This window comes from Pezoporus occidentalis, unplaced genomic scaffold (genome assembly GCF_034315485.1).
Source record: "Pezoporus occidentalis ecotype Australia unplaced genomic scaffold, CSIRO_AGI_Poc_V1 ctg415, whole genome shotgun sequence".
Taxonomy (NCBI): Eukaryota; Metazoa; Chordata; class Aves; order Psittaciformes; family Psittacidae; genus Pezoporus; species Pezoporus occidentalis.
Window position 1 is genome coordinate 61,460 of NW_026915742.1, and position 12,549 is coordinate 74,008.

General features: G+C 57.8%; 2 protein-coding genes across 2 annotated transcripts; both read left to right on the forward strand.

Annotated features, from left to right (window-relative positions):
• Positions 1 to 297: 297 nt before the first annotated feature.
• LOC134171668 (neurogenic locus notch homolog protein 4-like) lies at positions 298 to 8,717 on the forward strand. The gene is made up of 4 exons (XM_062634122.1): positions 298 to 1,206; positions 4,033 to 7,566; positions 7,946 to 8,165; positions 8,386 to 8,717. The coding sequence occupies exons 1-4, from the start codon at positions 298 to 300 to the stop codon at positions 8,715 to 8,717; spliced, it is 4,995 nt and encodes a 1,664-aa protein (XP_062490106.1).
• Positions 8,718 to 8,917: 200 nt separating this feature from the next.
• Positions 8,918 to 9,715, forward strand: LOC134171678 (IgGFc-binding protein-like). The gene has a single exon (XM_062634138.1). It carries the CDS (start codon positions 9,026 to 9,028, stop codon positions 9,455 to 9,457), a length of 432 nt encoding a protein of 143 aa, XP_062490122.1. The 5' UTR covers positions 8,918 to 9,025; the 3' UTR covers positions 9,458 to 9,715.
• Positions 9,716 to 12,549: the final 2,834 nt, after the last annotated feature.

Below are 12,549 nucleotides of genomic sequence, written 5' to 3' on the forward strand. Positions count from 1 at the left end.
CCCAAGTGTGTCCCATTGCCCTCATGCAAGGACATCCATTGTGGGGCAGGAACTCAATGCAAGATGGTTGAAGGGTCTCCAAAGTGTGTCCCATTGCCCTCATGCCTCAACTTCCAGTGTGGAGAAGGGACCCAATGCAAGATGGTCAATGGGTGGCCCAAGTGTCTTCCAGTCCCATCATGCCAGAACACCCGTTGCGGGGCAGGAACCCAATGCAAGATGGTTGAAGGGTCTCCAAAGTGTGTCCCATTGCCCTCATGCAAGGACATCCATTGTGGAGAAGGGACCCAATGCAAGATGGTCAATGGGTGGCCCAAGTGTGTCCCCAAGCCCTCGTGCCACAACTTCCAATGCAAGGGAAGGTCCCGGTGCCACATGGTGGCCGGGAGACCCAAGTGTCTCCCCACCCCTTCGTGCCGCCTCTTCCAGTGCGATGAAGGCATGAGGTGCAAGATGGTTGGGGGTTGGCCCAAGTGCGTCCACCTCGCCCCATCCTGCCACCTCATTCGCTGTGCCAAGGGCACCCAATGCAAGATGGTCAACGGGTGGCCCAAGTGCGTGCGGAAGCAGCTCTTCCTAAGGGAAGCTCCGTCCCCTCCAGGTCTCCAGAGGTCACCTTCGTGCCACCAGCACCCTTGTCCCCAAGGGACCACGTGTAAGATGCTTGATGGTTGGCCCCAGTGTGTCCAAGCTAAGACATCCTCGAGGAGACCTTCTTGTGGTGACATCCAATGCCCTAAAGGGACTGCGTGCAAGATGACCAACGGGTGGCCTCACTGTGTCCAAGCCCAACCCACCTGCCGGGACATCCAGTGCCAGCCAGGAGCCAGGTGCCACGCCGTCAACGGTTGGCCACGGTGCGTCCCAACCAAGGCATCCCCAGGCCAACCGTGCCGAGATGTCCGATGTCCCAAAGGCACCTCCTGCAAGGTGATGGAGAACCAACCACGCTGCGTCCAGCACCCTCCTTCCTGCGATGACATCCAGTGCCAGCAAGGAACCGTGTGCCACATGGTGGATGGGTGGCCTTGGTGTGGCCCAATGAAGATCTCCCACCCCTCCGTGCTCCTCAAGCCACCGTCATGCCAAGAGGTCCATTGCCAGAAGGGGACCGTGTGCAAGATGCTGGATGGGTGGCCCAAGTGTGTTGGTCCCCTGCCCTCATGCGGGGACATCCAGTGTCCCAAGGGCACCATGTGCCAGATGGTTGGGTCTTGGCCTAAGTGCGTCCATAACCCCCCTTCCTGCAGCAGCTTCTGGTGTCCCAAAGGGACCTCATGCTCCATGGAGCGTGGTTGGCCTCGATGCGTGCAGAAAGGCCTGGTCCATCACCAGGGAGCTCCTCCAGCTTGGCTTGGGCCAAGGAAGACTTCCAATGCACCTCCCATCCCAAAGCAAGCACCAAAGATGAGGCCAACTTGTGCTGAGGTGAGATGTCACCATGGGACCACGTGTAAGATGCTGGATGGTCAACCTCAATGTGTCCATCAGCAACCAACCTGCAGCGACATCCAGTGCCAGAAGGGGACCATGTGCCAGATGGTTGATGGTTGGCCAAGATGCATCCAAGACAAGACCTCCATTAGGAGACTTTCATGCAGCGACCTCCAATGCCCCCATGGAACCATCTGCAACATGCTCAATGGCCAGCCCCAGTGTGTCCAGACCAAGGTACCCCCAAGGCCACCTTCCTGCCATGACCTCCAGTGTCCCCAAGGGACCACGTGTAAGATGCTGGATGGTCAACCTCAATGTGTCCATCAGCAACCAACCTGCAGTGACATCCAGTGTCAGAAGGGAACCTCCTGCCAGATCCTTGATGGTTGGCCAAGATGTATCCAAGCCAAGACCTCCATTAGGAGACCTTCATGCAGCCACATCCAGTGTCCCAAAGGGACCACCTGCAACATGGTCAATGGGTGGCCTCAATGTGTCCATCACCGACCTTCATGCAGTGATGTCCAGTGTCAAAAGGGTGCCACCTGCAACATGGTCAATGGCCAACCCCAATGTGTCCAATCCAAGATCTCCATTAGGAGACCTTCCTGCAGTGACCTCCAGTGTCCAAAGGGAACAACGTGTAACATGGTCAATGGTTGGCCTCAATGTGTCCATCACCAACCTTCATGCACTGATGTCCAATGCCAGAAGGGGGCCTCCTGTCAGATGGTGGATGGTTGGCCAAGATGCATCCAAGCCAAGACCTCCATTAGTAGACCTACTTGCAGTCACATCCAATGTCCCAAAGGGAGCACCTGCAACATGGTCAATGGTTGGCCTCAATGTGTCCATCACCAACCATCATGCCAGGACATTCAATGCCAAAAGGAGACCATGTGCCAGATGGTTGATGGTTGGCCAAGGTGCATCCAATCCAAGACCTCTATAAGGAGACCTTCATGCAGTGACCTCCAATGTCCCAAGGGCACCACCTGCAACATGGTCGATGGCCAACCCCAGTGTGTCCACAACCCCCCCTCATGCCATGATGTCCAATGCCAGAAGGGGACCTCCTGCCAAATGGTTGATGGTTGGCCACGATGCATCCAAGCCAAGACCTCCATAAGGAGACCTTCATGCAATGATCTCCACTGTCCCCATGGAACCACCTGCAACATGGTCAATGGCCAGCCCCAGTGTGTCCAGACCAAGGTACCCCCAAGGCCACCTTCCTGCCATGACCTCCAGTGTCCCCAAGGGACCACGTGTAAGATGCTGGATGGTCAACCTCGCTGTGGCCATCAGCAACCAACCTGCAGTGACATCCAGTGTCAGAAGGGAACCTCCTGCCAGATCCTTGATGGTTGGCCAAGATGTGTCCAAGCCAAGACCTCCATTAGGAGACCTTCATGCAGCCACATCCGGTGTCCCAAAGGGACCACCTGCAACATGGTCAATGGGTGGCCTCAATGTGTCCATCACCGACCTTCATGCAGTGATGTCCAGTGTCAAAAGGGTGCCACCTGTAACATGGTCAATGGCCAACCCCAATGTGTCCAATCCAAGATCTCCACTAGTAGACCTTCCTGCAGCGACCTCCAGTGTCCAAAAGGAACAACGTGTAACATGGTCAATGGCTGGCCCCAATGTGTCCATCACCAACCTTCATGCAGTGATGTCCAGTGTCAAAAGGGTGCCACCTGCAACATGGTCAATGGCCAACCCCAATGTGTCCAATCCAAGATCTCCATTAGTAGACCTTCCTGCAGTGACCTCCAGTGTCCAAAGGGAACAACGTGTAACATGGTCAATGGCTGGCCCCAATGTGTCCATCACCAACCTTCATGCCAAGACATCCAATGCCAGAAGGGGACCTCCTGTCAGATGGTTGATGGCTGGCCAAGATGCATCCCAGCCAAGACGTCCATAAGGAGACCTTCATGCAATGACCTCCAATGTCCCAAAGGAACCACCTGCACCATGCTCAATGGCCAACCCCAGTGTGTCCAGACCAAGATACCCCCAAGGCCACCTTCCTGCCATGACCTCCAGTGTCCCCAAGGGACCACGTGTAAGATGCTGGATGGTCAACCTCGCTGTTTCCATCAGCAACCAACCTGCAGTGACATCCAGTGTCAGAAGGGAACCTCCTGCCAGATCCTTGATGGTTGGCCAAGATGTATCCAAGCCAAGACCTCCATAAGGAGACCTTCGTGCAGCGACCTCCAGTGTCCCAAAGGGACCACCTGCAACATGGTCAGTGGGTGGCCTCAATGTGTCCATCACCAAACTTCATGCACTGATGTCCAATGCCAGAAGGGGGCGTCCTGTCAGATGGTTGATGGTTGGCCAAGGTGCATCCAAGCCAAGACCTCCATTAGTAGACCTACTTGCAGTCACATCCAATGTCCCAAAGGGAGCACCTGCAACATGGTCAATGGTTGGCCTCAATGTGTCCATCACCAACCATCATGCCAGGACATTCAATGCCAAAAGGAGACCATGTGCCAGATGGTTGATGGTTGGCCAAGGTGCATCCAATCCAAGACCTCCATAAGGAGACCTTCATGCAGTGACCTCCAATGTCCCAAGGGCACCACCTGCAACATGGTCGATGGCCAACCCCAGTGTGCCCACAACCCCCCCTCATGCCATGATGTCCAGTGCCAGAAGGGGACCTCCTGCCAAATGGTTGATGGTTGGCCACGATGCATCCAAGCCAAGACCTCCATAAGGAGACCTTCATGCAATGATCTCCACTGTCCCAATGGAACCACCTGCAACATGGTCAATGGCCAGCCCCAGTGTGTCCAGACCAAGGTACCCCCAAGGCCACCTTCCTGCCATGACCTCCAGTGTCCCCAAGGGACCACGTGTAAGATGCTGGATGGTCAACCTCAATGTGTCCATCAGCAACCAACCTGCAGTGACATCCAGTGTCAGAAGGGAACCTCCTGCCAGATCCTTGATGGTTGGCCAAGATGTGTCCAAGCCAAGACCTCCATTAGGAGACCTTCATGCAGCCACATCCGGTGTCCCAAAGGGACCACCTGCAACATGGTCAATGGGTGGCCTCAATGTGTCCATCACCAACCTTCATGCAGTGATGTCCAGTGTTCCAAGGGTGCCACCTGCAACATGGTCAATGGCCAACCCCAATGTGTTCAATCCAAGATCTCCATTAGTAGACCTTCCTGCAGTGACCTCCAGTGTCCAAAGGGAACAACGTGTAACATGGTCAATGGCTGGCCCCAATGTGTCCATCACCAACCTTCATGCCAAGACATCCAATGCCAGAAGGGGACCTCCTGTCAGATGGTTGATGGCTGGCCAAGATGCATCTCAGCCAAGACCTCCATAAGGAGACCTTCATGCAATGACCTCCAATGTCCCAAAGGAACCACCTGCACCATGCTCAATGGCCGACCCCAGTGTGTCCAATCCAAGTTCTCCATTATCAGACCTTCATGCAGTGACCTCCACTGTCCCCGTGGAACCACCTGCAACATGGTCAATGGCCAACCCCAGTGTGTCCAATACCAACCAACCTGCAGTGACATCCATTGCCAGAAGGGAACCTCCTGCAACATGGTCAATGGGTGGCCAAGATGTGTCCAAACCAAGACTTCCATAAGGAGACCTTCATGCAGTGACCTCCAGTGTCCCAAAGGGACCACCTGCAACATGGTCAATGGGTGGCCCCAATGTGTCCATCACCAGCCTTCATGCAGTGATGTCCAGTGTGGGAAAGGAACCTCCTGCCAGATGGTTGATGGTTGGCCAAGATGCATCCAAGCCAAGACCTCCATCAGGAGACCTTCGTGCAGCCACAACCAATGTCCCACGGGCACCACCTGCAACATGGTCAATGGCCAACCCCAATGTGTCCACAACCCACCCTCCTGCCAGGATATCCAATGCCAGAAGGGGACCATGTGCCAGTTGGTTGATGGTTGGCCAAGATGCATCCAAGCCAAGACCTCCATTATGAGACCTTCTTGCAGCCACATCCAATGTCCCAAAGGGAGCACATGTAACATGGTCAATGGGTGGCCTCAATGTGTCCATCACCAACCTTCATGCCAGGATACCCAATGCCAGAAGGGAACCTCCTGTCAGATGGTCGACGGTTGGCCAAGATGCACCCAAGTCAAGACCTCCATAAGGAGACCTTCATGCAGTGACCTCCAATGTCCTAAGGGAACAACATGTAACATGGTCAATGGGTGGCCTCAATGTGTCCATCACCAACCTTCCTGCCAGGACATCCAGTGTGGGAAAGGAACCTCCTGCCAGATGGTCAATGGGTGGCCAAGATGCATCCAAACCAAGACCTCCATTATGAGACCTACTTGCAGCCACATCCAATGTCCCAAAGGGACCACCTGTAGCATGGTCAATGGGTGGCCTCAATGTGTCCATCACCAGCCTTCATGCAGTGATGTCCAGTGTGGGAAAGGAACCTCCTGCCAGATGGTTGATGGTTGGCCAAGATGCATCCAAGCCAAACTCTCTGTAAGGAGACCTTCATGCAGTGACCTTCAATGTCCCCATGGAACCATCTGCAACATGGTCAATGGCCAACCGCAATGTGTCCAACCCAAGACCTCCATAATGAGACCTTCATGCAGTGACCTCCAATGTCCCAAAGGGACCACCTGCAACATGGTCAGTGGGTGGCCTCAATGTGTCCATCACCAACCTTCATGCAGTGACGTCCAATGCCAGAAGGGGACCTCCTGCCAAATGGCTGATGGTTGGCCAAGGTGCATCCAAGCCAAGGCCTCCATAAGGAGACCTTCATGCAGTGACCTCCAATGTCCCATGGGGACCACCTGTAAGATGACCAATGGTTGGCCTCAATGTGTCCACCACCAACCCTCGTGCAGCGACACCCAATGTCCCCTGGGTGCCACCTGCACCGTGGTCAATGGGTGGCCCCGCTGCCTTCCCACCCACCCCCTCCTCACCTCCATGTCCTGGGGCCACCATAAACCCACCCTGCCCTTGACCCCCAGCTTCTCTTCCCCCCCCATGTCCTGCATTGGCATCCACTGCGTCTCCCTCCCCATGTCCTGCCACCATGTCCCCTGTCCTCCTCCCACCGCCTGCGTGCTGCTCCATGGTCACCCTGCATGCGTGACCCGTCCCTCCTGCCACCACCTCCAGTGCGCGGTGGGCATGGGCTGCAAGGTCCTCAACGGGTGGCCCCGCTGCGTCCGCGTCCCCTCTTGCCACGACCTTCGTTGTGCAGTCGAGACCACGTGCAGGCTGGTGGCAGGGTGGCCCAAGTGCATCCGGATGACCCGGAGCATCCCCATGGCCTCCTGCTCCAGCGTCTCCTGCCCGCCGGGCTCTGTGTGCCACCCGGGGGAGGACAGCCCCCGTTGCGTGCCCTCCAAAGCCACCTGCTCCACCTTGAGGTGCTCCGAGGGTTCCACGTGCCACGTGGTGGATGGGCAGCCCCAGTGCCGGCCCGCGTGCTCCTCCGTGCGCTGCCCCACCGGTACCTCCTGCCACGAGGAAGGCGGGTGGCCAACGTGCGTCCCCATCAAGCCATCGTGTGCCACCGTCCGCTGCCCACCGGGGACCTCCTGTGACCTGGTGGAGGACTGGCCGACGTGCGTCCCCACCGAGCCCAGCTGCTCCCAGGTGCAGTGCCCGCCGGGGACGGGGTGTCAGATGGTGCAAGAGCGCCCCACGTGCGTCCCCACCAAGCCCACGTGCTCCCAGGTGCAGTGCCCGCCGGGAACCGCGTGCCGAGGGGTGGAAGGGTGGCCCAAATGCGTCCTCAAGAAGCCGTCGTGCCATGATGTCCGTTGTCCCCATGGAAGCACGTGCAGGGTGGTGGGAAGCACCCCCAGGTGCATCCATGTGCCACAACCCCCCCTTGTTTGCCACATCTTGGGCCGCTGGCGCTACCGGGCCTTTGATGGGAAGACCCATGGCTTGAGCCCGGCTTGCACCCAAGCCTTGGTGAGCACCTGCAGCACCCAATTGCCCTCCCTCGAGGTCACCGCTGGAGGCCAAGTGGGGAGAGGACCAGGAGCCACCTTCAACCACGTCAGCATCCGTGGGGATGGATTCGAGGTGGTTCTGCTCCGTGGAGAGGAGACCGTGGCCAGGGTGAGGACGTGGTGGTGGTGAGGATGGGTGGTGGTGAGGATGGGTGATGATGACAGTGATGGGTGATGGTGATGATGACGGTGATGATGATGACGGATGATGACGACGATGGATGATGACAATGATGATGACAATTATGATGATGATGATGATGACAAAGATGGATGATGATGACAATGATGGATGATGATGATGACGATAATGATGGATGATGATGATAACAATGATGACGATGATAACAATGATGATGACGCTGCTGCTGCTGATGACAATGATGATGATAATGATGGATGATGATGATGATAACAATGATGATGATGATAATGATGATGATGATGATGCCATCTCCATCCCGTCCCAAAGCTCTCCCTTCCCACAGGTATCCGGGCACCCATCCCGCCTGCCCCTGGTGCTGGCGGGAGGCCGGGTGCGTGTGGAGCGCCGTGGGGGCCAGCGCAGGGTGACCACGTCCATGGGAGTGCGGGTGGCCATCGGGGGGGACGGCGCCGTGACCGTGACGGCCCCAATGGGGCTCAGGGGGCAGCTCTGTGGGGTCTGCACCCAGGACAAGGACAAGGAGGGAGAGGAGAGGACGTGCGGTGAGTGGGGTGGTGGGGATGGGTGAGGGATGGATGGGGATGGTGGATGATGATGATGGATGATGGATGACGGTGGATGATGGATGATGATGGTGGATGATGGATGATGATGATGGATGATGATGATGATGATGATGATGGATGATGATGGATGATGACCATTACCTGCCTACACCACCATCATCACTAACCCCTTTCTCCTCTCCCCCCCCCCTCCCAGTTCCCCCCTGCATCCCCAAATACCCCCAGGAGCCTTGTCCCCCACAACCCCTTCCATTGCCCACCTCCAGCCCCACCTCCACCTCCAGCCCCACCACCTCCACCTGCTCCGTGCTGGGCATGGGGCACCTCCGCACCTTCGACCGCCTCCATCACCACTTCCCCATCTCCTGCGGCCACCTCTTGACCGGGATCTGCTCTGGGCCCGGATCCTTCCGTGTCCTGCTCCGGGGCGGCCCCGGTGGCCTCCATGGGGTGGACATCCTGGTGGGACGCACGCGTGTGGGGCTGGAGCCCGGCTTGGTCACGGTGAGCAGCTACAGTGGGGAGTAGGGTGGTGTGAGGGATGGGGGGGAGAAGGTGGAGTGAGGCCTTGAGGGACCACCTTGGGACTCCCTGTTCCATCCCATTTCCACCCCATTCCCCCATACTTTCCCCCATCTCCCCTCATTCCCACCCCTTTTCCCCCTCATTCCCACCCCATTTCCTTCCATTCCCCCAATAACACCCATTTCCCCCTATTTCCTCCCCATTCCCGCCCCATTCCCACCCCATTCCAGGTCGACGGCATCCCCATCCGCCTGCCCTACACCTCCCCTACCTCGGGGCTCACCCTGGAGCGCCGGGGCTGGGAGGTGACCATGGGCACCCGCCATGGGGTGGCATTGACCTTCGATGGCCACCACCGCTGGGTGAGCATCACGGCCCCAGCACCACTTGGGGGGCACCTCTGCGGCCTCTGTGGGGACATGGACGGGGACCCCCGCAACGATGTGGGGCAGGAGGACAAGTGGAAGGTGGGAAGTGAGCAACGGGAATGCCGGGATGCGATGGGATGCGGGAAGAAGGAGGAGGAGGAGGAGGAGGAGGAGTGCCGGGTGATGGTGAGGAAGGAAGGACCATTCCGGCGCTGCCACGGCCTCGTCCATCCCGGCACCTACTACCGGGACTGTGTGGCCGACGGGTGCCATCCGGGTGGGACGTGCCGGGTGCTGGCTGCCTACGCCGCGGCCTGTCGGAGCGCTGGGATCACGGCCCTGCAATGGCGAGGGAAGGATCTGTGCCGTGAGTGATGCCCGTGGAAAGGGGTGGAAGGGGGGAGATGGAGCCGTGGGAGCCATAGAGAGCCCAGGGAGCAAGGTTATTGGGGGGGTGGGCAAGGTGGACCCATAGAGCATCCATAGGACGCATAGAGTATCCATAGGACCAAGGTGGAGTTGGGAGGAAGAAGATGGACCCATAGAGCATCCATAGGACCCATAGAGTATCCATAGGACTAAGGTGGGATAGGGTTGGGAAGGAACAATGTGGACCCATAGAGCATCTGTAGGACCCATAGAGTACCCATAGGACCCATAGGGTGTCCATAGGACCAAGGTGGGATGGGGAGGGAGAAGATGGACCCATAGAATACCCATAGGACCAAGGTGGGATGGGAAGGGACAACATGGACCCATAGAGCATCCATAGGATCCCATAGAGCATCCATAGGACCCATAGAGTACCCATAGACTGTCCATAAGACCAAGGTGGGATGGGGAGGGAGAAGGTGGACCCATAGAGCATCCAAAGGGGGATCTATAGAGCACCCAAAGGTGACCCCAACCCCACCACCCTCTCCTCTCCCCCCAGCACCCAAGTGCCCCACGGGCACCCATTACTCCTCCTGCGTCCCCGGCTGCGTGTCCCCCCTGGAGGCCAGGAGCACCCCTGGGTGCTCCGTGGGGCCAAAAGCACCTGCGTCGGGTGCCGTGGGGAGCTGCCGCGCCGTGGGGCAGCGCCACTTCGTGACCTTCGATGGGGCGGCCGTGGCCGTCGGGGACAACTGCTCCTACGTGGTGGCCCGGAGCTGTGGGCACCAGAAGGCCCAAGGTGACTTCGATGTCAGCATCAGGGACCCCACGGAAGGAGGCAGGAGTGTGGTGGTCACCGTGGAGAAGAGGAGATGGGTGATGAGGGCAGGGAAGAGCCGGGAGGTGGAGGTGAGGAGGGGATGGGGATGGATGGAGGTGGAGGTGGATGGAGGTGGATGGAGATGATGGATGGGGATGGAGAGGGATGGAGATGATGGATGGGGATGGAGGTGAATGAAGATGATGGGTGGGGATGGATGGAGATGGATGGGGATGGAGATGATGGATGGGGATGGAGATGATGGATGGGGATGGATGGAGATGGATGGGGATGGAGATGATGGAGGTGGATGGGGATGGAGATGAATGAAGATGATGGATGGGGATGGATGGGGATGGATGGGGATGGAGATGCTGGATGGGGATGAATGGGAGTGGAGATGGGTGAATATGGATGGGGATGGGTGTGGATGATTGATGGGGATGGATGGCAATGCGGAGATGGAGGGGGATGGGGATGGAGAAGGATGGGGAGGGATGAGCAGGACATGACCCCCTTGTCCCCATTGCCCCCCCAGCTGGACGGAATCCCTCTCCCTCTGCCCTTCTGCCTCGAGGACCGCTCCACCTGCGTGTCCCTGTCCCACCAGCACAGCACCACCTCCGTGGTCCTCAGCACCACCTTCGGCCTCACCGTCGCCGCCGGCCCCGGTCACTCCGTGGCCGTCACCTTGGCCTCCCACCACCGCAACCTCACCTGCGGCCTCTGCGGCAACTTCGACGGCCACCCCTCCAACGACCACCTCGTGGCCACCGGCACCGGGTGCCACCGGCCCTGCCCGGGCCCTGCGTGTCCCCCCTGCCACCAGGCCCCCAAAAGAGCCTTTGTCCATGGGGAGCTCTGCGGCGTCCTCCGTGCTCCGCGGGGCCCCTTTGGGAGCTGCCACCCCATGGTCAACCCCGGGGTCTTCTTCGACGTGTGCCTATGGGAGCTCTGCGAGGCTCCTGGGGCCAAGGGGGTCCTCATGGAGGTCCTGAGGGCCTATGAAGATGCTTGCCTCCAGGCTGGGGCACGAGTGGAGCCTTGGAGCGTCCCAGATGTGTGCCGTGAGTTGGGGGGCAGGGGGTGGGATGGATGTGGGCATGTCCGGTGGCTTTCCATGGGCTATGGGTCCATGGGGGTCATCTTGACCTGTCCATGTTCCCCTTTGTCTGTCCATCTAGGACATCCCTGTGTCCATCTAGGACATCCCTATGTGTCCATCTATGATATCCCTATGTGTCCATCTAGGACATCCCTATGTGTCCATCTAGGACATCCCTATGTGTCCATCTAGGACATTATTATGTGTCCATCTAGGACATCCCTGTGTCCATCTAGGACATCCCTATGTGTCCATCTAGGACATCCTTATGGGTCCATCTAGGACATCCTTATGTGTCCATCTAGGACATCCCTATGTGTCCATCTAGGACATCCCTGTGTCCACCTAGGACATCCCTATGTGTCCATTTAGGACATCCTTATGTGTCCATCTAGGACATCCCTATGTGTCCATCTAGGACATCCCCATGTGTCCACAAAGACCTCCACCTCTCCATGTGTCCCCTGTTGGTGTCCCCTATGGGACTGTCCCCCCCATCACCTCTCCATGGCCATGGTGACCTCCATGATGATCTTCACGTGTCCATCATGGTTTCTCTCCATACTTCCATGATGTTCTCCCTCTCCATGATGTCTCCCTTGTGTCACCCAACAGCCCCGTGGTGCCCTGAGGACAATGGCGGTCCCCATCGGAAGCTGCTGCCAAGGGACCTGGTCACAGGTGAGGTGGGGACATGGGGGGGGACGACATACCATGGGGCTGGATGGAGATGGATGGATGGATGGATGGAGCCATTGGAGATGGATGGATGGAGCCATTGGAGATGGATGATGGATGGATGGATGGATGGAGCCATTGGAGATGGATGGATGGAGCCAATGGAGATGGATGGATGGAGCCAATGGAGATGGATGGATGGATGGATGGATGGATGGATGGAGCCAATGGAGATGGATGGATGGAGCCAATGGAGATGGATGGATGGAGCCAATGGAGATGGATGGATGGATGGATGGATGGATGGATGGATGGAGCCATTGGAGATGGATGGATGGAGCCATTGGAGATGGATGGATGGAGCCAATGGAGATGGATGGATGGAGCCATTGGAGATGGATGGATGGAGCCAATGGAGATGGAGGGATGGAGCCAATGGAGATGGATGGATGGAGCCAATGGAGATGGATGGATGGATGGATGGAGCCA

Coding starts and splice junctions, on each gene's coding strand:
- LOC134171668 (XM_062634122.1), top strand. CDS start 298: ATGGTCAATGGGTGGCCCAAGTGTGTCCCCAAGCCCTCGTGCCACAAC. Junction 7,567..7,945: donor GAGAGGAGACCGTGGCCAGG/GTGAGGACGTGG, acceptor CCCTTCCCACAG/GTATCCGGGCACCCATCCCG. Junction 8,166..8,385: donor GGGAGAGGAGAGGACGTGCG/GTGAGTGGGGTG, acceptor CCCCCCTCCCAG/TTCCCCCCTGCATCCCCAAA.
- LOC134171678 (XM_062634138.1), top strand. CDS start 9,026: ATGGGCACCCGCCATGGGGTGGCATTGACCTTCGATGGCCACCACCGC.